Below are 26,721 nucleotides of genomic sequence, written 5' to 3'. Positions count from 1 at the left end.
TGCCTCCCACCCCCCAAGGCCTGCCCTGAGCTTGCTGTGAACAGATGTAAAAGTCCTGCCCCACCCCCATCCCCGTGCTGGGAGGTACATCGGAGGAGGGCTTGTGATTGGGTGGCTGTGTTGGGGCTTGGTGTCAGACCCGCTGCTTCTGGGATGGGGGGATAGCAGGCACAGTGGGATAACAAGCAAGGACCTGTGTCTGGGTGCAGCTGTGTGAGAGCCCATAGTTTCTGTGGGGAGCTTGGATTGCCAGGGGTCATATCCACACAGGACGCACCCCATTAGAGAGTAAAAAATTACTCCAAGTTGTTTGTGTACATAGCAAGTATAACATCCAGAAATGGTCAGCTGTCTGTTTGCCTGGGAAAATAAATATCAACACACGTAAGGAAGATAAAGTCAATAATAACAGATTTACCACTTGTACAACATGTGGGGTGCGCTGGCGGAGACTGCGTCCCCGTGGGCACTGTCAGGAGGAAGCCGGGAAGCACAGAGAAGGCACCGCCGCAGCAGGGTGTCCGTTTCCACCTCGCAGGTACCAACTGAGCACTTCGAGTGCATTTCCCCATTTAATCCTTACGCAAACTGTCCAAGGCGTGTGCTCTTACTAACCTCCGTTTACAAGCAAGGAAATGGAGCCTCAGAGAAAATTAGATAGTTTGCCCAAACTCTTACACTAAATAAGGAGCGAAGCGAGGATTTACTACTGGAAGTTGCTGGGCGCCACACACTGGGTCTGCCCGCCTTTCCTCCCCAGCCCCGACACCTTGGTTGAAGCTGCAGGGAGATTCCACGTAGAGGGTGGGAGGTGGGGATGAGGTATTCTGGCCAAGTGCCCCAAACCCCCAGCTCCCTGCCCCCCTCAGCAGCACAGCTGGCACCTCAGCATACAGGGCTGGGAGAGGGGGGCCCCTACTTGGGGCTTTGGTGTGCGGCCTGGGAGGGCTGGAATCTATAGCTCACGCCCTTCCCTGCATGGGCCTGGGTGTGAGCGAGGGTGTGGGGAGGGGGCCTGTTCCCCGGGGGGGTGGGCTCTGGCCAAGTGAAACAGGCTGAGGTCAGAGGAAGGGGACCACCCTCCCCAAGGGAATGCCTGGATGACGTGACTTTTGCGGGGCGGGGGGGGGAACACGGGGGGAGGAGGTCGGCTGTGTGTTTCTATCTCACCTCCGTGCCTGGCCAGATGGGGAATCGGTGTGGGAAGCCTGGCCAGATGCAGCCTCTGGCAGGCTTCCCTGGCCGCTGTGCGAGGCTGCTCTCCAACCGGCTTGGCAGGTCCCTCCTCCCACTCCCAGAGGGGACAGGGAGCCAATGACGTCCTGCACTTGGCTGTGGCAGAGAAGAGGGGTCTCCTCTGGCCACGCAGCAGGAAGGAGCGGGGAGACGTGGGCTGGGGCCCAGAAGACGTGGCCTGGTACCCCTTTACTCATTCCAAATGGCTCTGTGTTCTGAGCCAAGTTTGGGGGAGGGAGAGGAGGTTTATAAGGTCTGCTCTCAGATCTGGAGACTGGGAACGAATTGAGCGTGAAACAAAGCCCGCGACTTCTAGCACTTGGTCCCTTTCCTTCTTTAAATTTGCTAATGCGCTCCCCGCATCGGGTGATCTTAGGTGTCCCTCACGCTCTGCACTGTCCAGCAGTGAGCAGCAGAGCATCCCGTGCTGCCAGGAACTGGGGTCTCCCCGCTCCCAACTCTGAGATCTGTCCCAGTCTTTCCATTGCAGCCTAAACAAGGTCCACCTGGGGTCCTGGAAGCCTTGGGGTGGGGGTTTCTCAGTCTTCAGGCGTCCCCTCCTAAGCTCCCATCTCCCCTTCTCTCCTCCTCGACCCCACGAGTTTCGCCGCCTGCCCTCTCCTACCACCAGGCCCGGCCTCACCAGAGTGCCTGCTCCTTACTCAGGCGCTCCTCACCCTCCTCCCCTCTCCGTCCGTCCTTAAATCTCTACGTTTGCCTGTTCTTCCCTCCCTCTCCAGTCCTGAACTGTTCCAACCTTCCCACCCAGGAAACTCCTCAGCTTTGACTTCTGCTTCTCTGCCTTCCTCCCCCCAACTCTCTGCTGACCCCGATGTTCCCGCAAGCTTCGGAGCCAGGGCCTCTTCTGCTCACTGCCTGCCACTCACGCCTTGGGCCCGGGGTCCAGCCACCTCAGCTGCTCCTGGTTCTCCCCCAGCTCAGGCCATTGCGTGCCCATCCCCACCCCCAGCCTTGGCCTGTGACCTTCCTTCTGCCCAGGACACCCTCCCATTACTGTCACCCCCTCGCCTTAGCCCTGCTTACCTTTCTCATCTTTTGTCTTCACCTCACCTCCAGCATCACCTCCGCCGGGAAACCGTCCCACTCAGTGCCTGTCCTCTTGTTCCCTCAGGGTCACGCATGTCTCTCAGTCTAGCCTCCTCTGCAAATTACCTGTTGGTGCTGCTCTTTCTCATCAGTCTGGGAGCTGCCCTGGGGCTGGGACTTTATTTTATTTGCCCAGAGCAGAGCCCGGCACATTGTGAGCATTGATTTCCTCGACTGCACTGAATTTTATCAGACAGAAGTGCCATGTCTTTATCGAGGATCTGCCTCGTGCCCGGTATCCTCGTGCCCGGTATCAAACAAGGGAAGTCAGATAAAATCCTCGCTTTCAACTGTTGTGGAACAGTTGAGGACAGCTCTAGGAAGGGGTTGGGGGGATGGACACGCATGGACTTGGCTGAAGTGGGCGCTGTAGTGACAGGTGCCCTTGAGGGTTTTAGTAAGAGAGCGGGCTGCGGGCAGAGAGGCTGTTTGGCCTGGAGGAGGGCATGGGGCGGGGTGCCCGCGATGGAAGGAGGCGGGACCAAACTGCAGGCTCAGGACCACGAGCAGGCAGAGAAGCGTGATTCTAGAGGTGAGCAGATCTCGCCTGGTTCTGCAGTTAACGCTCCTCTGGGTGCTTCTGTGGTCAGGGCAGGGTTAGTGGATTTTTAGTGCAGTTTCTCTATCCTGGAAGCCAAGCAGGAGCTGATGGCGTTCCCAGTTTTGCTGCTTGATGGGGAAAGTTTTACTGCACACACGCTCTTCGGGGCCAGCGAACTGTCCAGGCAAAGAGAGCAAGATGTTGCTGCCATCGGTTCTTTCCAGTCCGCGGTGGAAGAGAACCCAGTTTCTTCTCAATGAGCCTGGGAAACCAGGTGCACTTCAAGGCAGGCTTTCTCCTTGATCAACCGGGAGCAGCTGTTATGTGCCAGCGTTGGTGATCTGTGACACGGGGATCTCAGAGGCCAATATAAGTTTCTCCGAGGCTAATGGATGTCACGTGACCCCCACCTAAATAAGCTTGCTGTGTGCCAGATGAAGGGGCAGAGGCAGTGCAGGGAGGCTTCTAGAAAGAAGGCAGTGGGTCTTGATTAGAATTAGGCAGGCTACAACCCAGGCATGTGCCCTGACTGGGAACTGAACTGGTGACCCTTTGGTTCTCAGGCCAGCACTCCATCCACTGAGCCACACCAGGCAGGGCTACATGTTTGTTTGTTTGTTTAATGTTTATTGATTTGAGGGAGAGAGAGAGAGAGAAACATCGATTGGTTGCCTCTCATTACGTGCCATGACAAGGGATTGAACCCGCAACCTAGGTTCAATCCCTTGTGCACTGACCGGGAATCGAACCCCCAACACTTTTGTGTATGGAAGGATGCTCCAATCAGCTGAGCCACACTGGCCGTGGTGGGGCATTGCACGTTTTAAAATCCCTCGTGGCAGAGCAGTGTGCCGTGGCACACAAGCTGAAAATCGCTGCTGTAGGTTGGCTTTTCGCTTTCTTGCTGGTGTCCTTTGAAGCACAAAAGTTTTTAATCTTGCTGAACTCCAGTTTATTTCCTTTTTTTGATTGCTGTTTTTGGTTTTATATATTAGAAACCCTTGACTAGTCCAAGGTCAATGAGGATTTGAGCCTATGTTTTCTTCTTAGACTTTTACAGTTTTCTGGCTCACACTGAGGTATTTGATCCATTTTGAGTTGATTTCTATGTAATGTGAGGTGGGGTTCCCTTCTGATTGAGTCACACTGAGGTCCCACCCACACCACCCACCCCAGTTGGCAAGTAGTGCTTCATTCTCTGACTTCAGGTCTCAGCTCAAACCTCCTCTCTGGAGAGAGGCCTTTCCTAACCAGCTGTCCAAGGAGCTGCCTTCACCGCAGTCAGTTTCTGGCACTGCTCTCCATTGTATCGGACCATCAGAAGCGATTGCATGTATGTCCAACACTCCCCATGCATGTCCCGAGGACAGACTGCCAGGCTCCCTACCTAGTGCAGGGCCTGGCACTCAGCTGCTGTTTGGTCGTTGTCTGTTGAGAGCAGAAAACTTTTTGCTGAAGGGGCTGCATCCCTAGTGGATTTTGCTAAAACTTTCTAAGTGTTGCTGGCCGCATGGAGGACCGAGTGGGAAGGGATTTTCCAGCAACAGCACAGACAAGTGGTCGCTCCTCCCTTGCCCCGATGATCCTGTTACTTCCCCAGACAGCCCCTTCCCCCCTTGGGCAGCTCCGGTTGGAACGTGCTTCCCGACACTGGGCGAAGATCTGCTTTCCGCCAGTTTGCCCTTACTGTCCATCGCCACCTTTTGGCTGTGACGGGAGTTGTATCTTCCATATTGATGGTCCTTTAAATATTTGAAACCAGCTGTCGTGTGTCTCCTGAATGTTTCTCTGGGCTCAGCACCTCTAAGTCTGTCAGCTGTTCCCCCTGGAGCCGAGAAGGGCTGGACACCGACCCCTCAGTCACTGGTGTGGGCCCCACGGAGTGGGGACAGCCACAGGCTGCCCAAGAGCACGGAGTCATAGCTCCGGCTCGAACTAGGGAACCCAGTCTCCCTGTTTTCTTTTCCCCGTTTGAGCTGGTGAATTCCAAACTGGAGGCAGGAGTTTGAGAAAAAGCACTGACTACAGACTTCCTAACAAGACCTCTTGAAGGCAGAACTTTCTCTTTGTAACACAAATCACATTGTAATATTGCTTTCTAGCTAAAGAGTTTTTTTTTTTCCAGCTAGTCCAGTGATCTTTTTTGTATTGGTCCACCTTCGTGGATCTCAACCTGTAACAGCCAGTTGACTCACCTGGGGAGCCTTGAAAACCACCAGTGTTCACCCTACCTTCCAAGATCCTCATTTCAATGGTGTGGGGTGAGACCTGGGCAGTAGTGCTTTAAAGCACTCCAGGTAACTGTGTGTGTAGACAGGGTTTTAAACTTTGGCTTCTGAGAGCTGGCACTGGCCAGAGAACGGGCTAAGAGGACACAATCGTTTTATAAGCTGGAATCTCCTTCAGGAGTGTCCAACCGGTGGCCCACGGGCCGCATGTGACTCAGGATGGCTAGGATCTCGGCCCAACACAAAATCGTAAATTTACTTAAAACATTATGAGATTTGTTTCGTGATTATGTGTTGCAATGTATTTAATGTGTGGCCCAAGACAAATCTTCTTCCAGTGTGTCGTGGAGACGCCCAGAGGTTGGACAACCCTGTGTGAAAGTTGTACAGGTTCAACAGAAGTAAAATAATAAAGAATTGTACAAAGCATAAAGTAAAACTACTACGTTTCTCCCTATCTGAACCCAAATAACCACTGGTACCGGTTTGTTGTGTTTTTTCCAGTTTTACAATGTACATGTATGTGTGCACAATGTCCATGAATATGTACAAACCCCTATACACCTACCTCCCCCTAAAGAAATCTAATTATATTGTATATGTGCTGTTTTGTAATCTGTTTTTTCTTTCTATCCTGTGGACATTTTCCCACAGTGACACAGAAAGGCCCATCTCATCTTTAACACACGTATGAATCCTAACTGGACCATTTTTTAAATCAACAGACATTCAATAATCCTCACTTTTTGTGGTTACAAACGGTGCAGCAATGAACATCTTTACCCAAGCAACACACACACACACACACACACACACACACACACACACACACGAGTGGATGAATTCCTAGAGATGAAATTGCTGTGGGAAAGGGCACGCAGGTTTGGGATAGATAGAGATGGCCAAAATGCCCTCCAAAAGGCGTGTGTCAGTCTACCCGAGGCAATGAAACACCTAGTGACAGTTGTTAGCCTCGTGTCAAAAGCTGAGCTTTGCTGAGCGCAGCGCAGAGGGAGGTGGGAGCGTGGCAGCCGGTGGGGAGGAAACGGTGGGGTCACTTCCCCCGCAGGCTGTGTGTGGAGGGGGCGCCGGCCTCCGGCCTGGCCTGGCCTCTGTGTTTCCCAGGAAGAGGAAGCCAGACTGTGTGTGTTAACCTTTGCCTTGCTCCCCAGGGTGTGACGATGGAGTGAGGCGCGTTCACAGGATGTGGGCATCCGGGTCAGCGGGTCCTGGTCAGTCATTGGTGTGGGAGTGTGTGGGGTGACGGTCCTCCTTTCCAACCCTTTCCTCGATCCACTGGGCTGTATCCAAGCCCGCGGAAGCCCAGGAGCGTGGTCCTTCTTACGGTTCAGGAGAGGATACATTTAAGGCTTCCAGGACTCTAGCTCCCGAATGTCACTGTACACCTGGAGCTGTTATCAATTTCCGCAGTAGGGTGAGCCTCCTCCCCTTAGCCTTGGCACGGGGCCACCCTCTCTGTGCTCCTCGGCGTCACCCAAAGTGTCCACTGCCCACTGCTGGGCCTTTCTGTAGGAGCACCTGCTGGTTCAAGGTGGTTGGACTCGTTTGCTCTGATATGTGCGCTGGAGACCAGAGGGTGGAGGCAGAGTTGGAGGGAGGAAGTTCCAAATGTTCAACCGTGTGTCCTTAGGTGCCGTGCCTAGAGCTCTAAAAACCCAAAACCGTTGTCTCTCTAGAACCTGGGCTAACTGGCGGTTCTGGAAACTTCCACAGGAGAGGCTAAAATTCTGAGTGCAAAAGATCATGCCAGGCACTTGGAAGGGGAATATGGGGAAAGGAGGTCATCTTTACTGAGCAGCTACTGTGTCCCTCCTCGAGTTCTCATTGACCTTCACAGTGAGGCAGATGACACTACCCGTCACTTTCCGGGTGGGGAGTGGAGGCTCAGAGAGAGTGACAGCTCTTCATGCAGCTGATCTGGTTGAGTCTAAACCAGGAAAATTAGAGTGCTGGTCTCCACTGAGGGTTCCTTACCCACCCACTGTCCAGGTGAACTCAGTCCGACTAGTCGTCCTCTCATGAAGCAGCAGGTGTCAGGGCAGCGGCGTGAATCACAGGGCAAACCTTTGAGGCAGGGACTCGACCTTGTTCCTTTGCAGCTATTGAAGAGGATGAAGTGGTCAGGCCTTGGAGCCAACTCTGCCTTTGAACCTGAGCTTCATCCAGCACAGGCCGCCAACCTGACCTCAGGTAGATCAGTTACCTGCCTGGGTCTCTTATGAACTGGAGATGTTACCAGTACCTTCCTCATGGACTCATTGTAAGGATTAGATGAGATAACGTGAATAAAGTGCTTCACGATACTGGAACGTTGGAAGTGCTTAATCAGTGGGCGTGGCTATCATCGTTACTCCCAATGAAACCAAGAGTCCGTGCATGTAAAAGGAAACTTGGTAAAAACAGACTCCTGCTGTTTCTCTCCTAGTTCTGGGGCCTGGAAGGACAGAGCTTTGACACCGAACCTTTGATGGTCTGTGTAAGCGTTTAGAAATCCTGGGGCTCGTACTCGATAGGCTCATTTCCCCTCCAGGAAACATGAAAATAAAGAAAAAGAATGAAAAAAAGCCCTGGCTCCGGGGGCCTGCCCCAGCTCACTTTCCAGAGGCGCTCCTGAGGGGCCATTGTTTTCCCTGCCTGGAAAACAACAAAGTTGTGGTCGCTCTTCTGCTTTCCCAGGCCAGCTCGTTATTAGTTGTGGGTCCACCGCCTCTGTGTGTGTTTCCCTGCCCCTGCTTCCCACTTCCTGCTCTTGTCCTTCTATTGCTGTCTGATGGTCAATGGAAAGAAGGCAGCTCAGCGTCTCCCTCTTCCTGGGTGTCTGAATAGCGAATGTGCGTCAGGCACCTACTGTGTGCCAGGCCCCGTGCTGGGCGCCCCATGTGTGCTGTCATATTTGAAGGGAAGCTCCCACTGTGAGCCCCACTTTGTAGCTAAGGACAGCCTGATTCAGAGAGCTTAAGACACGTGCCCAAGCTCACACAGCAGAGAAGTGTTGGAGCTAAAGTTTCACCCCATCAGCTGCTTTTAAAGCCTTCTTCCTCCGCTGCGATGCCAACACTGCCCTTGGTCCTTCCTGAGCCTCACCCGCTGGCGCCCCATCCCTCCGCCCTGCACGGTGCCCTACGTGATTTGTCCGTGTGAGTCTGGCTGCCCCAGCTGAGCCGTACGGGCCCGGAGGCTGGGCACTTGGCCTCAGTCTTCAGCTTGGCACCAGGTAAATGCTCACTCAACTTCCGCTGGTTGCTTTGTTCCTTCACTCATTTAGCGGACGTGAAGCGAGCACCCCTTAGGCGTAAGGTGTCATGCTCAGCGTGACTTGCCATGATCATGCCGTGATCTGATCTGCCTTCAGGGAGCTTCTGTTCAGGTGGGAAGACGTACAGGGTTAGCTCACGGAATCCTCACCACAGCTCAGAGTGAGGTGACCTCTGCGGTCCCCATTCTGTAGAGCCATAAATGGCGGCACCGGTGATATGGAGGCTTCCTCCGGATCCTCTTGCCCACCCTCTACCCCCCAAATTCAGTAAACGATCAAGGCCCATGGTTTGTGCAAACAACGGCAGACAGTGAGTGTGATGGACACCCATGAAACGCGAAGGTGTCTGATATTGCACAGGAGCCTGATGACTAGCCGCCCCTCCGTGTACCTGTAAAAAGCCCCCTTTCCCAGAGGAGGGCCAAGGGGTCTGCAGCTGCAGCATCTGCTTGGGTGGTGCCTGCAGGACACACGGTTCTGGGGGGAGTGTTCTGCTGGCACACGTCCCGCCCCGCTCCTCCCACAGCTCACCTGGGGTTCACTTACACTGTGACTGCTCCATAAACACGAGGTCCACAGGGAGCCTGGTGTGGTGTGCGCAGAGGACAGGTTAACTCTTAGTCAACCTGTGTGTGTGCGTGCTGGGGTGGAGGTTGCCTTCCAAGTCCAGGTTTCTAAGTGAGGGCTGCTCCTTAAATCAACAGCCCTAGTCGTAGCTAACTGGTGTCACTGGGGGCGGCTGGCCGGGGCCCAGGGAAAAGAAGGCATTCCTTAGTAGACTGAGCCACAGTGCCACAAAGATACACGATTTCCTCCATAGTCGCTAACTCCTGTCTCTGACTGTGCTTTCCTGCAGCGGAGTTGAACGTCGAGTACTTGCTGGCACGTTCTAATTGAACACGGGCAGGTCCTAGGCCTTCTAGGACTGGCTGGGCCATAACTGTATGCTGTTAATTGGTGGCAGCCCAGGTCCGATCTTGGACACCCCGCTGTAGGAACGGGGCTGGGCTTCATTCTCCGAGCTCTGGAGTTGAGCTGTGGTCCCAATTTGCATGGAGGCTGCTTTCTTGTTGAAAGGAGCAAGACTTGGAAGCTGTGGAAGTCTCAGAAGCCTCAGACATTTCTGAGCTTAATGAGCTGAGCAGATGGAAGGCGGCCCAAGATGGCCTCGGAGTGGGTGGGCTGGAGAGTCCGAGCCTTTGTGTGGCTGTCTGGTGGGAGCTTCCCTGGCTGTGTCTGTGGTGGAGACCCCGGTCTGTAGAGGCCGAGTGTGGCCAGGGGACAGGAGGCTCTGGGGCTTCCTCTTCAGGGAAGCTGGGTGGAGTTGCCGGTCTTTCGTGAGCCTTCCTTAGACGCCTGCCATCTGCCTGAATGGCCCGAGACAGGGTAAATAGAAGCCATGGGCTTTTTAAGTCCAGAAGGAAGGGAAACGCCATCCGGGAAACATAACCCCAAAGTGTGTGGAAGCGGGGTGTTTAATTGCAAACCTTTCTGGAGACACAGCTGCTGGGTAATGTTATCTCGGCTGTGCCTGTGACCAGGGCAGTTTATCTGGGCCCCAGTACACAGAGCTGGCCTTCTCAGATGACCTCTGCCCTGTCCCCTTCCCCTCCACCTGCTTTTTCTCTGAGGTTTATCGCTAGGGTTTCCAGTGCCAGCAGCACCAGCTCAGGGAGGCTTGAGAAACTCTGGTGGGGCGTGGTTGGGGGAAGGGTCAGGCTCACAGTTTGTGTATCCATTGCTCATCTGGAGGGATAATCTAGGATGTTCGAGGTTTGGGAGAAAGCACAGGTGCCTCCTGTCACATGAGAGAAAGGGGCCTGGAGACCGGCCTCATCTCTGGGCTCATCTCCAGGAAGGTCTCTGACCATCCCCTCTGCTCTGGATGTAGGTGGCCCAGGAGGGCAGGCTCCGGGGGCCGCCGGCGAATCCCAGAGGTTTGGGTGAACCAGGGAACATGGGTTCATTTCCCCACCCCCACACAGGAGTCTCCCTCATACCCTGAGGAAGTACAAGATGGAGGCAGGAGCAATTTTAAAAGAGTGCTTTTTATTGACTTTATTGGGGTGATGTTGGTTAATAAAATTATATAAGTTTCAACTGTGCACTGCTATAACACATCATCTGTATACGGTATTGTGTGTGAAGCCAAGCTTCCTTCCGTCGCCATTTACTCCCCCTTTATGCCCTTACACCCACCCCGCCCTGCCCCCCTTTGCAGGAGCGGTTCTTTGCCCAACAAGGAGAGAAGTGTGTTGAGGAGGAGCACGGGCCTGTCCTGTCCTGGGGTCTGTGGCTGACAAAGGTCCCATGGATAGCCCTCTCCTCCCTCTCCTGGCCTCTGTCTGCTGGCTGTTTCCCCACAGGGCTTGTCTTTTGTGTGAGTTGAAGTCAAGGGTTAGATCTAGACGATTCCCAGTCACTTTCCAACTATTTTGAAGAGTAGGAAGGAAAGGACTTTTTCAAGAGAGGCAGGCTCTGGCTACGTGCTGCTCAGTCGTAGGCTGGAAACTCAGAGGTCTGTGTTCCTGTCCCGCTCGGCCAGTAACGGGGTGAGCGCATCCATGATGATAACCAGTGTAGTTTATCAGGCCCCGCAGCCCCCAAGGCCTTTCCAATTCAGGAGGAGCCTGAGGGCCTGAGAGGCTGGGCTGAGGTCTCACAGCCACTAATGAGAGTTCCGAGAGAAACCCAGGTGAGGCTGACTCTGGAATCTGCCTCTTCCTTGACAGATCCACTTCCCAGGTCCTAGGTTCCTCCTCTGCAAAAGGAGAGGCCTCCCAGCGGCTGTGAGCCTGGGATTAATTCTCTCTGGGAGCTGAAGGGAAGCCCTACTTACTAGAGAGGATGGAGCACGGGTCATGTTAAGTCCCCGTGAAGCCCTTCCTCTGAGCTCTGCCTGGTTGGCCAGGGAGACAGGCTGCCATCCAATGGCCTGCAGGTGAGTGCAGGCTCTCTCCTGGGAGGGCACGGCCACTTGGGACCTGCTAAAGGTGCATCCACCCGGGCAGAGGTCAGGAAGGCAGCACTGGGTGTGCGCAGCATCTGCTCCCTGCCTGGGACCTGCAGGAAGGGCAGATGCAGGTGGGAGGGGAGATGCAGCTGGCAGGATCTGGGAGTCGGCAGGGAGATGGGGTGGATTATAATTCCTGTGAAAATTCCACAGCATCCTGCTTAGTTAGCTGGTTGTATATGAGGGTTTCCTCTGCATTGGTCTGGTTTTGTAGCATTCCTAACCGTTGACTTATGTCTGGGCCCCAGGTTCTGTCTCTTCTTGGTGTCAGGCTCTCAGAGTTCCCTAACCCCCCCATGTCCCTCTAGGCTCACCCCCTAAGGAAGGGGTGTACAGATTCTTCACACCATCTAAAGCTTTATTTAAAAAGATGTCATTTATTTCTGATCAACTGGTTTGATTTAAGTATCCACATTTCTAAATCTATACATAGGGAGATAACTGTTTAGACATGGGCATTGGACTCAGCTAAACATGGGTTCAAGTCCTTTCCTCTATATTTTGCTACCTGTGTGACCGTGAGCAAGTTACTTAGCTTCTCTGAACCTTGGCTTCCTCCTGCACAAAATGGGGATAACAGTGGTACAGCAGCTACCTCACTGAGCTGAGGATTAAAGGAGCTAATGCGTATGAATGTTTTGCACTGTGCCGGCATGTGGTACCCAGTACCTGAATGGTTTCAACAATTTATTGTATGAGATATGTGTTCCCAGGATATAAAGCACAGCATATCTCCATCTATGTATTAGAATAGTCAATAGCTTATTTTGGGCTCGTAAGCAAAGGGATGGCCTTTTATTTTATTTTATGTTCTTTCTTATTAGGATCCTATAAAACAGGCCATAAATACCCCGTCTTAGGCTGGCATCCCTTGGCTCTCTATTTGCTTTGCTTGGTGGCCCTCTGCTTGGGTGCATTTGAGAACAAACACTCCATCCAGCATGAGGCTGACTCTGAGACTAAGGGATCAGGGGCAAGAAGGGACTGGACTCTGAGCTCCCTTCCTTGGCTGTTCACTGAAAGCCTCGCATTCCTGTGTGCAGACCCCTTGCTACAGACTGAATGTTTTGAGTTACCACAGACTCCCTCCCCAGATTCATTGGTTAAAACGCTAATCCACAGTGTGATGTTGCCGAGCTGGGGCCTGTGGGGGGTGATTAGGTTTAGAGGGGAGCGTGAGGGCAGAGCCCCAATGCTGGCATTAGTGCCCATATAAGAAGAGGAAGAGGCCGCAGCCCCCTCTCTCTACCCTGGGAGGGCACAGCAAGAAGGCGGCCATCTGCAAGCCAGGAAATGGGTCCTCCCCGGGGGCCTTGATGTTGGACTTCCAGCCTCCATGACTATGAGAATAAATGGTTATAGTGTAGGTCACCTGGCAGATGGTGTTTTGTGATAGCAGTCCAGGCAGACTGAGGCAGCCCTGCTTCATGGCAAAGTCAGCTCCCCTGATGCCGAGGTGTCTAAAGGCTGCCCCTGTTTGCTAACGTTCCTTCCTTCTCACAGTGGCCAAGGTCCCAGCTTCTCCGCCTGCTTGGTTCCTCTCATTGGTGGCGTCCCCCAGACCACTGAATCGGAATGACCAGACAGACACTGGGGAGTATGAATTTTTATTAAGCTTCCAGGTGATTCTCCTTCAGCAGAACAGCTCTGAGGTGAGGGGACCCCTTCCTCTAACTAAGGCCTCTCCCAGGAAGGTGTGCCTTTGGTGTGGGTTCAGGTAAAAGGGACAAAGGTGGTGGGAGCAGTAGGCCAGCTTGTGTAGGCAGAGGACTCTCTCCTTCTGCAGCCAGCAGTCCCGCCCACCTCCCGGGCAAGGGAGCCTTCCAGAGCCTTCCAGAGGTGGCAGCCTTGGAGAGCCTGATTGAGCTTGGGAACTGAGGTGATGCTGGAAATGGAGTCCTGAAATGCCTTCATTTCCAAAAAGTTTACCAATTTCCCATGCACCGTCTCTCCTGCAAATCTGCTGTCACCCCAGGGTCAGTCTGGTTGTTCAACAGAGCAAAGTGATTTTTTAAATCCTTACAGGCACTCTGTTCAGATGCTAACAATCTGAGAAGATGGCAGGTTATGTGCCCTCAAAAACCATCTTAACATCTCATCTCAAGCTGACCTTTTTGTAAGGGGAAGGAAGGGTAGGTCAGGGTTTGGGAAAAAGGTTAATTGGATAAGAATTGCAGTCCTGTGGCAGTTTTCCTAGTACTTCTTCATCGGTCGATCACCCGTTCTTTACCGGTGTCACCAGCTTTGCCTTCCTGGAACACAGGGGCTCAGACACCGTCTCAGTGGCTTGCAGGCCCCTGCGGGCCACAAGGTTGGGTGGCTCATCAGCTTCCTGGAGCTGTGTGGTCATGCATTGCAGTTCCTGGAATCCCGGCTTCCCACAGGCTGTAGCCACGTAAGCCTCTCAACTATCACTGAAGCTCTGTGACTCTGTGAGTTCCCTCATTATTCCCCCCTGTTAGATTTTAATCACCTGGTTTCTACAGGATTAGTTTCATTAAAGAAATATGAACCAACACAACATAAATGCAGATGAGAATATGGAAAAATCATTTTGCTGTTGAATACACAGTCCTTCCATGTACTAGAAACCATCCTGCCGGCACTTGGATGTGACTAAAGACGTCAGACACATTAGTGATGGTGTTGCAATTCATCTAAAACAGTTGTTAGTACAGTTGACAAAGGTTCCATGTTTTCAGCCGGGGCTCCATTAGAGTTTTTAAAGAAGACATTTCCCTGTCTCTAGAGTTACTACAGGTTCCCCGGTATCTTTCCGGGGAGTACCGACACCTACAAGACATGAAAGGAAAGTTTGCTGGACACAGGTTCCAGTCCATTGTCTTCCAGCTGGCTTTCTGGGAGTCCTGTCTCCCAAGTCTTGAGTAGCGCCTCATCTCCAGGCTCTAAGGAATGTAGCGAATCTGTGGGGGAGAGATCTCTAATATCTCGAATACAGCTAAGTCATTAATCATGGCTAAGGTCTGACTTAAATGTTGTACGTAGTTCTTTACCTTCCCTTCTTCATCAACATACGTATCTCCCTCTCCCCATCACAGCCCGAAATGGTCACCCGTACACAATTTTGTAGGGATTCAATTGAATCCCCCTTTGAGAAACCACCCTTCTCCTGAGCAGGGCAACAGACAAAACTTGATCCCAATGGAAGATGTGTTTCTTAACACAGTTTGGCTACATTTTCCTTCAAGGTGCAATTCACCTTCTCTACCTGCCCAGAAGCCTGAGGTCTCCATGCCGTGTGGAGTCTCCACTTGATACCTAAAAATTGACTAAGCTTCCATGTGATTTCTGAAACAAAAGCAGGCCCATGATTGCTCTGGCTGCTGCCGGGTAGGCCAAAGTGAGGAATTGTTTCCCTCAGTAGGGCTTTCATGACCTCTGAGTATTTCTCCCTTCTAGTAGGATAGGTCTCTATCATCCTGAAAAGGTATCAACAAAGACTAACAAGTATTTCTGTCCTCGGACCCTCGGCATCTGGGTGAAGTCTATTTGTCAAACAGGCACTGCCCTTGGCATTGTGTCCCTTCTATTTTCTGATGGGGAACTGTCTTAGGGTTGTTCTCGTGGCCAAATTGGCTTCAGAAATTCCAGGACCTTTGAACCATGGTTTCAGAGCTGGTTCAAAACCCCAGCTCTCAGCTTTCTCTAAGTCTGCAGTCGAATATTCAGAGTGGAACTGTGACAAGTCTAAAATAGGCACCAAAGGCATTATAGCTGTTCCTTTGGCAGCCCCGTCACTGCTCGGTCAGCCGGGTTGTTTCCTTTTTGGCCACTTCAGTGTCCTCTTTCTGATGCCTGGGGCAGTGCATGACTGCCACCCATAAAGGAACCTGAACAACCTCTAACAATTTAAAATTTCTGTTGCATGCTTGATCTCCTTTTTATTGTAAAACGTTTTCTGAGCACCTGCTCTGTGCCAGGCGCTGGGCTGAGACTTAGGGATGGAGATGAATCACACCTTTCTGAAATGCCACGGTCTCCCGAGTGGTGTTCCGAGCAAGGTCTGAGAGTCAGCTGTGGCAGAATTACATGGCATGGCTCGTTAAAACTGTAGATGCGCCGCTGCAACATCTGTGCCCCTGGGGTGGGGGTGTTGATAATGGGAGAGGCTGTGCATGTGGGGTCAGGGGAGGGGGCATATGGAAACTCTGTATTTTCTACCCAATTTTGTTGTGAACCTAAAACTACTATATAAAAATAAAATTAAAAAAATAAAATGTAGATGTCTGAGTCCCCAAAACCCAAGTTTACTTATGCAGAATTTCAGAGGGCGGAGCCCCAACACTTGCAATTGTGAAAGGCCCCTTGCAGAAATCTCATTCACCTTGAAGCTTGAGAACCAGTGGAAATTAGCTACTTAAATTTCTTAACAACCCCAATTTCATGTTCATTGTATAAAGTACATATACACTAAAAGAAGGAAATTAAAACCACTTATAATCCTGTCCTCCTGAAATAATTATCCTTAGCATTGTATTGAATACCCTTTTAGATATGCATGTGTATCCGTGTATTTAGGCATATATATGTAGCATTCACGTGTATCTGACACTGTGCTAGGCCCTGGGGGCAGAGACGAGGAAAAGAATGGTCCAACCACGTTAAATGGTGACGGGTACTGCTCAAAGCCCAGCCCTGGTCATCCACTCACCTGTGCTTACTCTTATCCCACAGGTGTACATCATCAACGTGACCTGGTCCGACTCCACGTCCCAGACCATCTACCGAAGGTACAGCAAGTTCTTTGACCTGCAGGTGAGTCAGTCTGACCTCAAGTGGTGCCCAGTTCCCGTCTGGGGCCCTAGTCTCTGGTGGGCTGGCCTCTCTTGGGCTCTCACTCATTCGGAGAACTCCCACAGAGCTCTCAGGGCCAGAGTCTAGGTCAGAGCAGAGGGACAGATGAGGGAACTTGGATGGGCAGGCTGGGCTGGGCTCAGTTTAGGACACTGCAGACAAACACTTGGGGCTTTTTGGCTTCTTCACATGGTCTTAATAGTTTTGCTTTGTCACCCTCTTTGCCTGGCTGGTAGGAAAACAGGGCAGAGAGGCAGGAAGATGGCTGCGGGTGCTGTGTGCATGAGCAGACATGTCTATAAACATCGTTGCAGGCAAAGAAAAGCAAACACACAGAAAAGACTAACAGAAAATAAGCAGTCTCTTGAACTACAGACACAAATGGGCATACCACTGTGTCTGTCCCACCAAATAAGGCTCTTGCTGCCCCGTTTGCACATGTGGACAGTATGTGTCTCTCTAATACACACGGGCGAGTTCGAGTGGGGACTGTGTTATGAATCCACAGCTCTGTTGCAAACACCTCCCTTGATGCCAGCTGGTCTGGTTAGGCCTCTTTGGGTTACCAGTGGTAGTTTTCCACTCATACTAGCTGAGACAAAAAGGAGACTTGGTTGGAAGGATCTATCAGAGAAGCTCATGCAGTCGACCAGCTGGTGAAGGGGAGTGTCAGATGGTGGCTCCAGGAACACCTGAAACCATGGTTACTTTCCCTCTGTCTTATCTCTGCTTCTCTCTGGGCACTGTATCCTGAGGAACTTGGCTAGCAACAGCTCCTGAATTTCATATCTGTGGTTCCCAACAGTGGACAGGCTGCCTGTCTGCCACTTCCAAATTCAAAAATCCCAGGGAAGACTCTGATTGACCCGGGGTGGTCAGGTGCCCTCTCTGGACCAATCAGTGTGGCTAGGGTAGAGTCTTGTAGCTCAGGCATGGCCACTAGGGGGCCCACCTCTATGTATGGGACAGGCACCAGACAAGGCTGCCACCCTTCCTGGTATGGGAAAGCTGAGAGATTCTAGATTCTTCCTCGGGGCTCTGAGCCTAGTTTAGGCCAACAAAAACACCAAGAAGAGACGCCCACCCTTGGCCCTCACAGCCAAGGCCCATTCCTTCCTTTGTAGGCCTCTGGTAGTGAGTGATCTCGGAGAGGCCAGGCCTGAGTCTGTGCCCCCAAGTACCTGACTTTATCCCATTGTCCTTATCACGTTACCTGTGAGCTGAGCTAGCTTCCTGTGTTACAAATCCTCTCTTAATCCAACAATGTGGGGTTGAATATCCCATTGAGTGTGGATTGAAAGCCACCCCTTACCCTCCTGTCTTCTTCCTCTTCCCCCTCCATTCCTGTCCAACCTCCTTGGGTCCTTCCGGCATAAACTGGTGGGATTTGCTGACACCCCATCAATGGGTGTAGTGTGCTGGACAGGAAATGATAACTTAGTTGGGGAGAGGGAACCCTGAAAGGACTCATTGATGAGCCAGATGGGGTCTGAGAGTCAGCAGAAACTCTCACATCAGAACTTTTCTAGCCCCCTTTCTGTTCTGTCCCCCGCCCCCTTCCTAGTTACAGAATCTCACAAGAAAAGAATGCTGCTGCCCCCACTTCTCCCGCGCCTGGAAGGCTTGTTTCCTGTGTGTCGGGAGGGGACACACTGCGGGGAGTGGCCTGTGTGATAGGCTGGTTCTAGCCGTGAGCGGGGCCAGGCCTGTACGTGTGCGTCATCACCACCCCATCGATGCAGTTGGGAAAGGGCCTGGGATGGGTTTTCAGAATTTAACTTGGAGCCAAGTGTAGCGTCTTTGTGAGCCCATTTTACAAAACTCAATGGTGGGATGACTTCGTGGTGTGCATTTTGGAAAGCTTTCTTATTGGCCAGGGTCACTGAGTTGCATATGGCAGCTCCCGTAGAAGAAGGACACGGGGCATTCATTGCTGACTCTGTCCTTGGTCACTGGTGGCCCTCGGAGCTCAGTTTTCTGAGAGGGTGGCTTAGAGCTTAGGTACTGGGGGTACGTTGCCTGGGACTGGTCATTGGTTCTGTCACCGTGTGACTCCAGACAGGTTCCAAAACTTCTCTAGGCTCTGCTTTCTCGTGTGTAGATGAAGATTCAAACAGTACCCACCCAGGAGGGTTGTTGTGAGGATTCAATGAGCGAATCCGCCTTTTTCCTGACTCATGGTTTCCATAGTGAGTTACCTGCTAGCTTGTCTGGTGGTATTAGTAGGGGGTGGGGTGCTGGGCTGCTGCTGAATGGGTCTGGGGCTCTGTGCCTCCCTGTGTGGCGTTGCTTTCTTGTTTTCCTCACTCACCTTCACTCTGTGTGAGATGCTGCTCTGGGCCAGAGTGGTCATGGTCCTGTACGCCACCGGCTGCTCTCTCTGGAGCCTGCCATGGAGGGGCGCCGGTGGGGAGTGTGTTGGGAATGGGGGTGTGGCCCACAGGTGGCTGTTCTCAGAATCATTTTGCCACTCCCATTTTTGGCAGAGACTTACTTTGGAAGCCTGCAAGTCCTGGGCTGACTAAGTCAGCCTAGAGGAAGCTGCTAAGCTGGCTTTACCAACTCACGGTTCTGGGCCTTCTGGGGACCATCGATCCCTTTGTGACCCTGGTGGCTCTCCCCAGAAAAAGAGCAGGTGTGTACAATTTTACTTATAGGGTCAGGTATTCACAGACCTCCCTGTGAACCCCCAGTGAAGAGCCGTTGAGCTGAACCAGTTCAGCTCGTTATTCACACAGTCACATGCAGTACCACTTGGACACCATTTGGGGGTTTATACACAGTATCCAGATCATTGCAGTGGACCTGGATGCCCCTTTGATGGAGCCCTAGCTCCCCTCCCTGTCCCCAGCATGGGTCTCCCCACACTTGCCTCTCTTAATTTCTCCCTCTTCAAATAGTATCTTTTGCTCCTGGTGGAGGTCAGGGTGCCACAGGGAGGCCCTGGGCTCCCAGCTCTCTAATGTAACCTGGAATCTTGTGCAAAGTGATTCCAGGTGGCCCTGACCCCCTCCCAGCCTATGTGCAAACTAAGATTTGAGGCTGAGCATCACTCTGGGTTGTCATTTTTGAAGCTTCTGCCAGGACTTACCTGCTCTGCATGTGGTGCTCTCGGGAGATCCCAGGGAATGAAAAACCTCAGGCACACACCACAGCAGCCAGTGCTGCTGGGGCGGCAGGCAGCAGGGAGGCAAGAGTGGGAGGACGTGCCTCCAGGAGACCCAGTGTCTCTTCCATGTGACCCGTGACATCCGTGGGTCCTTGGTAGGGTGCTTTGAACTCTGGAGGAGCATCGGAGAGCCGTTTGTGGTGCGGGGGTGAGAGGCCACAGATACCCCGTTACCTGCCCATTCCATACTTAGCTGGAGCCTTCAGGCGGTGCAGGGAAGACCCATCTACCCTGGTATTCCCCGGCTACCCCCACTGCTCACGCTCTTTTTTATCTGGTGATTAGGGTCACCAGATACATATGAGATGTTCAATTAGTTTTGAATTTTAGATAAACAATGAATCACTTTTTTTTTTTTTAGTGTAAGTATGCCCCCAGTATTGCAGGGGACATACTGCCACTAACAAAGTTCTTTCTTATTTACCCAAAATGCACAGTATATTGTGTGTCCTGTGTTCCCGCTTGCTAACTCTGGCAGCCTGGCTGCGGCTGTGAGTGGTGAGGCTGGACGTGTGAAGGTGAGCCGGGCCGGCCCAGTGTAAGAGAGGACTGGCCCGTGCTGAGGCCTCCAGCACGCTCACACTTTGCAGGGCAGAAGTGGTGCAGGCCGGGGAACAGTCCATGGAGAGGGACAAGGTCTCTTCCTCTCGGAGTCCACGTCTTGTGGGGAAAGCAGACTTTACACAACCAAGTCCACTGTACGTGAAATAAATACGGGAATGAGAGGGAAGGAACGTGCTGTGGGATGAAGAGGAAGGAAGAGCGTTCTTCTCGGTGGGGGGAGCAGAGAAGATGCCGTGTGGCTTTGACTGGTGGCAGCAGCCTAGAGTGAGGTAGCCACGTGCCTCCATCCGGTTTGGGGGGAATTTGGTTGTTTTTGAGCATTAGAGTCATCAGGGTAAAGTGTGTCCCTGATTTATTTCTTCGATTATTCATTCATTTATGCCTGCTTGCCTGCTTCCTTCTGTCTGTCAATGCATTCATCTACCCCTCAGTCTATCTGCTCTTAAGGGCCTGCATTCTATGTCCCAGGCCTTGGAGATTTAGTGATGAGCAAAAGCAGGCCAGGTTACTGCTTTTATGGGTCTTTTAGCTTAGTGAGGGAACACAGATTATGTGTGTGTGCGCGCGTGTGTGTGTGTACGTATACATATACATATACATATACATATTCTTTTATGCTCTTCCAAATACTACAAAGAAAGGTACCACAGACATATTGTAGGGAAACCTTATCCTTTTGGATCAGGACAGGTTTTCCTGAAGAAGTTAAGTTTCATCTGACAGATCAATGGGTTATTTTATCTTATTTTACTTTGGGGATCAAGGATACTTTTATGCTTCTAATGAAAGCAAGGCTTTCTCCCCAGACAAATGCATGAATGTACATATACAATTCTAGTAGACCTTTTCGGTCTTCCACACCCCTCTGAAATCCTTCCATGGGCACCAGGGTAAGACCTTCTGATTGGACAAGACCCTGTCCTCGGCCTCACACCTTCTGCCTGGAGCCTTCAGACCCTCTGCTGCCTCCACACCCGGGGGGCTGCTCACTGAACCCAGCCCCTCTCCCTGCCCCTGGGGGCTTTAGACCTGTGTCTAGGATTCAGTAACCACTAGCCACATATGGCTACCTGAATTTAAATTTATTTAAATTAATTAAAAATCTTAAAGATTCAATTTTAAAAATTAAATTCAATCAATGTTTAAAAATAGATTTAGTTTCTTGGTCACACTTGCTACATTGCAAGCGTTCCACAGCCGCAGTGACCAGAGGCAAAGTACTGAGCGGACACAGAGCATTTCTCTCCTCCCAGAAAGTGGCGTGGGACTGTGGTGCTTTAGACCGTCCGGGACACACACAGGCCTGATCTGGCCTGAGGTTCACCCCAGAGCACCCTGCCACCTCCTCGTCCTTTCCCAGTTTCTCTCTAAAATTTTCCAGGGCCCCGGCAGGAAGAGGGACACCACGTTCCATCATGATTTGCCCCATTGACAGAGCAATTCAAATTCAACAGTATTCCAAACACCTCTTTAAAAGCCAGGTCAGTTACAGAGAGGGCTTCTAAGGGCATTTTCGAAGTCAAGTTGTGGACAGGGAGAGGAGAGGCTCTTGGTCTTCAAGTGGAAATTGGTTTCTTCTAAAAACAAGCCACCACTCAGCCCTATCTGACCAGGAAAGAGAGCTGTCCTGGAGGGAGCTGGCCAGGGCGAGGCCTGATGTGCAGGCCCGTTTGGCTGTAAAGGGCTTAGTTTCCTCAGAAGAGCAGTCAAGGGGAGGAGGAGGAGGGTGAAGGGCCACAGATGCTCTTAAGTCGCCTTCTCACTGGCAGCTGGACCACACTTCCAGCCTCTCCAAACTTCCTCACACAGCTCCTTCACTGTTGAGTGTCTCCCCCAAGGCCTGGCCCCACCGAGGAAGGGCCGGAAGGCTCCATCGAAGGTTGTTTCACAATCTGACCTACAAGGCAATTACTGCAACAGTAATTGCTCCTCAAACACTGGCTCCATGGTGCTGCTGGCCCTTTAGTCTGAACTCTGGCCAGCGGGTGCGCAGGGTCAATATTTGATCAGAGGCAGGAGAGACCCTTTAGCGCCCCCCACACTGCTTGGAAGGTGGAGTCAAGAAGGCCATTCAGGTTTGCATATTTGCTCTAAAGAACTTAACCTATTCTGAAGAGCTTTTCTCTCTTTTCCTTAGTCATCTCTCCAGACCCCCCACCCGCTTACCCCACTGAGGGTCACACTCCGTTTCCAGCCCTCCGATAGCCAGGCGGACGAGGGGCGGACCAAGTATGAGCCCCGGCCGCTAATAACTGGCCTCGAGATGGATGTGTGTGTTTGCCTGGGCACGTTACAATGTCATTTATGGAGAGTTGTAGGATCACCGCATTTTTAGAATTAGAAGAGTTCTATCCCAAGCCCCTCACTTGGCAAGATCTGTGTTAGTTTTTCTATTCATCAAATTTATACAAGCTTTAATTTGGGTTGATGTCCAGAGCAAACCGCAGCTGAGGACAGACTGGGGTGATCCTGGGGCGTGCCGGAGGTCCACCTGAGAGTAGAAAGTGAGTGGGGGTGGGGTGGCCGTTCTGCAGGCCCTGTCTTTTAACCATCCAGGCAAGCTCTGTGTTGTTTGAGATCATTGACGAATGCGGACCACGGCTGGGGACGTACTTGCCAAGTTTGGAGAACAGTTTTGTGTCAAGCATTCTAGAAACTTCTGGTGCCTGGTGTGGCAGTTCTAGCTCCAGCAGTGTGGTGAGCTGTGGGACATTGTGGTTGCTCACCTTGGACAGAGGAGAATTTTGACCTTGACTGAGGTCGCAGGAAGACATGTAAAGCCATGTTGTTTGCCATGGCAAAAATGGGAAGCAGCCTCAGTGGCCAGCCGCAGAGGATTGCTAAGGAACCTGGGATATTCCCACGCCACTTTGTACAACAGCCAAAACGAATGAGATTGATCTCAATTTTGTGGGTGGATCTCCCAGAAATGTTAATGAATGCCTACTGCAATCTTCAAAACGATATTTATAGTACGACAGCAGTTATTCAGAAGCAACAAAAAGAGGCATCTTTTGCAAGTATATGTACAGTGTAAGTGTATGAATATTTTAAAAAATCTGGAAGGATGCCCTCCAAATTGGTAATAGAGTTGTCTCTGAAAGTGGTTTGGGGACATCAGTGGGAGAAGAGGCTCAATAATGGAGGAACCTTAGCCTTATTGATAATGTGATTTTTAAGAAGCAGAAATTCACATAATTTATAACATTAGTATTTAATACTCAGAAAGACCTATGGGGGAGGTAGAGAAAGTGGGAAGTCTAAAATAAAATACGTCTTTCATAGTCATTACTGTGTAATGGGACAGAAAACACACAGGTTAAAAAAATACCTAACCAGAGAAAGAAAATGAAAATAATGATTAAAATTACATTGCTTCGTATTTCCTGAACCGTCATTCTCGGTCATTCCTATGGAGTGTAACTGGTTAGAAATCATCATAGCAAACAGCAAATCCCAAGGGCCTGTCCATAGTATCTTGTCAGACTGGAGTCTAGGATTCAGATGGTGCTCCAGACACGTGACCGGGGCATCGCATCGGGCGGTGGTTCTTGCATCATGACGGAATACTCCAAGGGGCATGGTCGTGGAGTGCAGTGTGTAAGGGCCAGTGCTCCAGGGCCAGGATGGTCAGCTTCCAAGACCCGCTGCTCCCGCCCTTACTAACTGCGTATGACCTGTGCTGAGTTCTTCAACTTCTCTGTACTTCAGTTTTCTCATCTGTAGGATGAGGATAATAAAAAACCTGCCTCATCATAAGTTTTCCACCCAGAAAAGCTCATCAAAGTAGGTTAAGAATAAAACAAGACAACCCATATCAAGACAGTCCTTGGAATCATGACTGGCGTGAAGACCAGACAGGGGAGCTGCAGCCTCACCAGGAAGACCTTTGGAAACTTGACTCTGAGGGAAAATAGCTGGACATCCCCACCCCATCCGGAGGCTGAGGCTTCTTCCCAGGTCTCATTTATACAGACTTCACTTTCACCACTTAGCTCAGTCTGCCCGTAGGTGTGGGCGGTGGGTGGTGGTGTTAAGGGTTTTCCAGATAATACTTTCACCTCCAAAGCGTAATTATCAACCCACCTTTCTCCCAGCAACACTGTTAGGAAAACGCTGCCTTTTAAAAAGTAATTATTGGTTGACAGTGTTTCCTTGCTCTTGGGAAGAGGCATCATTCAGATCCCTAGGGGAACAGAGGGGGATTTCAGGGGAGCCCTTTGGGCATTCCAGTGGCTCCTGGAGATTCTGTGGCTGGTTTCCCCTCCCCTTCGAAGCCAGCGTTTGTCTCGGTCCCTCCCTCTCATCTGGCCCTTGTGGCCTAGGGGTGAACTCCAGCTTCCTCTTGTCTCCTGACTTCCCCTCTGGTGGGTTCTGTGCTGAGACAGACGGGGGATGGGGGAGGGCTGCGGGGTGTCTGTTCTCCAGGGAGCGGCAGGAAGGGAGGGCCTGGTGAAATGGTACCTGCAGGCCACTCGGGAGGGAAAGTAGTGCACCAGTGAGCGGGAATCCTGGGGTTACTTGGCGTGCACCAGAGCGTACTCCACGTTGTGTCTCCCCCTGTCCGGGCAGGTGGAGTCTGCACAGAGTTTGTATGGTGACCTCCTTTTGTGCAATGTCCCCAGCGCCGTGGCTGGAGTGACATTGTACACGAGGAGCCCATCAGGTCCAGAACGGATGGAGGGGTGGTGGCTGTTGGCAGAGTACATTGGGGAGGGCCCCCACTCATCGGTACATAAAGGAAAATAACCCCTAAAGAAGGGGGCAGGGGCCTAGAACCACTGCCTGTGGGGGTGGGGGGTGCTTTATCGGGAGAACCGTCCCCTGGGCAGAGCCTAAGGATACAGAGAGAGGAGAGAAGCTTGCCTGACACTCAGCCCTCAAATTAATCTTTTCCTGTGCAGATGAGTTCTTCATCTGTGAGCACCTTTTTAGGTACCTGTGTTTATGGCCAATGGTCTGTAGGTGATCCAGGCCCCATACCTGGAGTTCTAGGGAGCTCTGAGTGACATAAGGCCCTGTCAGACGACACCTGTGCTTGTGCACCAGGAAGTCAGGAGCCAACGCTGCCCTTTGCTGGTCACTCAGCCTCCCTCTGGGACCAGGGTGGGGAAGCCCCTTTGTGCACACCGGGGAAAGTGAGAAGAGAATGTCCTCTGGGCTTTAAACCTGGGCACTGCTCAGGGGCTCCGACCTCTGGGTGAAGTCTTGAGAGTGTGGGCATGGGGGCCTGGAGGGCTGCCTGCGCCCTCAGTGGCTATCCTGCAGGGCTGACACAAGCATCCCTTCAGGGGAAGGAAGCAGCTGTGTGCAACTGTCACAGCGTGGAAGGTACGTGCCGGCCAGCCGGCGTTAACCGTGTCCACTGGACAGTCCGGGGAGGAATTGTAAGTTTTACAACCAGAAGACTCCTAGAGATCATCAAGCAGGATGGTGCGTGTCGGGCACTCGTGCTGCCGCTCTCCAGTCTCAGGCCCACGACAGCTGTCATCGTCTGACCTCGGCACGTGCCCATCCTGCCCCCGTGGCAGGCAGCGTTTGTCCCTCCTGAGCCCAGACAGGGCCTCAGAGTCTTCCTAGAAATAGAGGACTAATTATCGTCAGGAAGACACTACCTATCAATTGGCAATGGCACCTTGAGATGACACTATTGTCCACCCTCTGATGTAGTTCATTTCCTTTATTTGACAGAGGAGGAAGTGAGGCCCTAAGAGGAGAAGTGATTTGTCCAAGTTACAGGGCCAGCAGGTGACAGCGGGCCTGGAACTCGGGCAGCCTAGCTTCTAGTTCACTCCAGCCTGGAGTTTGAGCCTCCCGTTCTGAAGCCTTCATTCTATTTGTGGCTGAGGAGGGCAGGAAGCATTACTGAGGAAGCTCTTGGGGTTGTGGAGGTCATTCACCCTCCCTGTAGAGAAGGTACCTGTGCAGAGGGCGGAAGCTTTCTCTCTGGCTCCTAGGAACGTGGGACGGCAGCTCTTTCACTGGATCGGCTGCTTCCTGGAGCTCAGCCCACATGCCCTGCCCACCGCCGCCCGCCTCTCTGGTTGGATAGTAAACTCCAGCTCTGCCAGAGGCAGCGTCTGAGTCAGGCCACGCCACCTGCATGACCACCCGGAGCTGCACACCTTGTTTTCCCAGCACAAGGATGTCATGTCAGGGTGTGTTTGAGTGTTACGTCTGGGAGGCCCCGGACTGCGGTTACCGCTTCTGGCACCTCCCTCCTCCTCTGGTCCCCGGTTAGCTCTGCCCTCTCCGGGCCCGCATCTACCCGTCTTTGGATCACCAACAGGAGAGTTGGCTGGAAAGCGGGTGGGGGACCGTGTCCTCCTCCAAACTGGAGAATGGAGGGCAGGAAGACCTCTGGTGGTGGCCAGGTGAGTGGTGTGGGTGTGGGTGTACACCGTACCTCCTGTGAAGCCTTCAGCTGCGACTCCTTTACTGAAGGAGGGCATTTCAAGCCAATTTGAAGAGTGCCAGCTATGTGCCCTGCACTGGGTTTGGTACTGGGGACCCTGAGAAGAAAACTTAGGGTCATCTTGGGTGGAAAAGCCAGGCTGGCAGCCTTGGCCTTGGCTGGAGCTGCCAGCTGGTGGAGAATCAGGGAGAAGGCACAGGATGGGTGAGCTGCCCCAGGTGCAGACCTCCGCCATCCAGCTTGCATGCCGGGGACCTCCCAGCCAGCTTGTGGAGGCAGCTTCTGGATCTGGGGCCTGGCGGTCTTGGCGTCCTTGCATCACCCTCCCTGAGGATGGCAACAATTGGTTTAGCTTT

The 26,721-nt window shown here is 52.1% G+C and overlaps 1 protein-coding gene across 4 annotated transcripts in view; it reads left to right on the top strand.

The window, feature by feature from the left end:
* The window catches only part of SH3PXD2A (SH3 and PX domains 2A), a 226,396-nt gene that overhangs the window by 30,503 nt on the left and 169,172 nt on the right, over positions 1 to 26,721 (top strand). For 3 of the 4 annotated variants that reach the window (XM_045853788.1, XM_045853790.1, XM_045853787.1), the window contains exon 2: positions 16,098 to 16,178. In XM_045853788.1, coding sequence (XP_045709744.1) covers positions 16,098 to 16,178 — 81 coding nt within the window. Of the gene's footprint in view, positions 1 to 16,097; positions 16,179 to 26,132; positions 26,325 to 26,721 lie in introns of those variants that run through there. The other variant, XM_045853791.1, reaches the window with a different exon arrangement.

Source organism: Phyllostomus hastatus, unplaced genomic scaffold, assembly GCF_019186645.2.
Source record: "Phyllostomus hastatus isolate PE091 unplaced genomic scaffold, TTU_PhHast_1.1 phas_scaffold_1066, whole genome shotgun sequence".
In the NCBI taxonomy this organism is placed as follows: domain Eukaryota; kingdom Metazoa; phylum Chordata; class Mammalia; order Chiroptera; family Phyllostomidae; genus Phyllostomus; species Phyllostomus hastatus.
The sequence above is the reverse complement of the archived record's forward strand: the minus strand, read 5'-3'. Positions and strand labels throughout refer to the sequence as shown.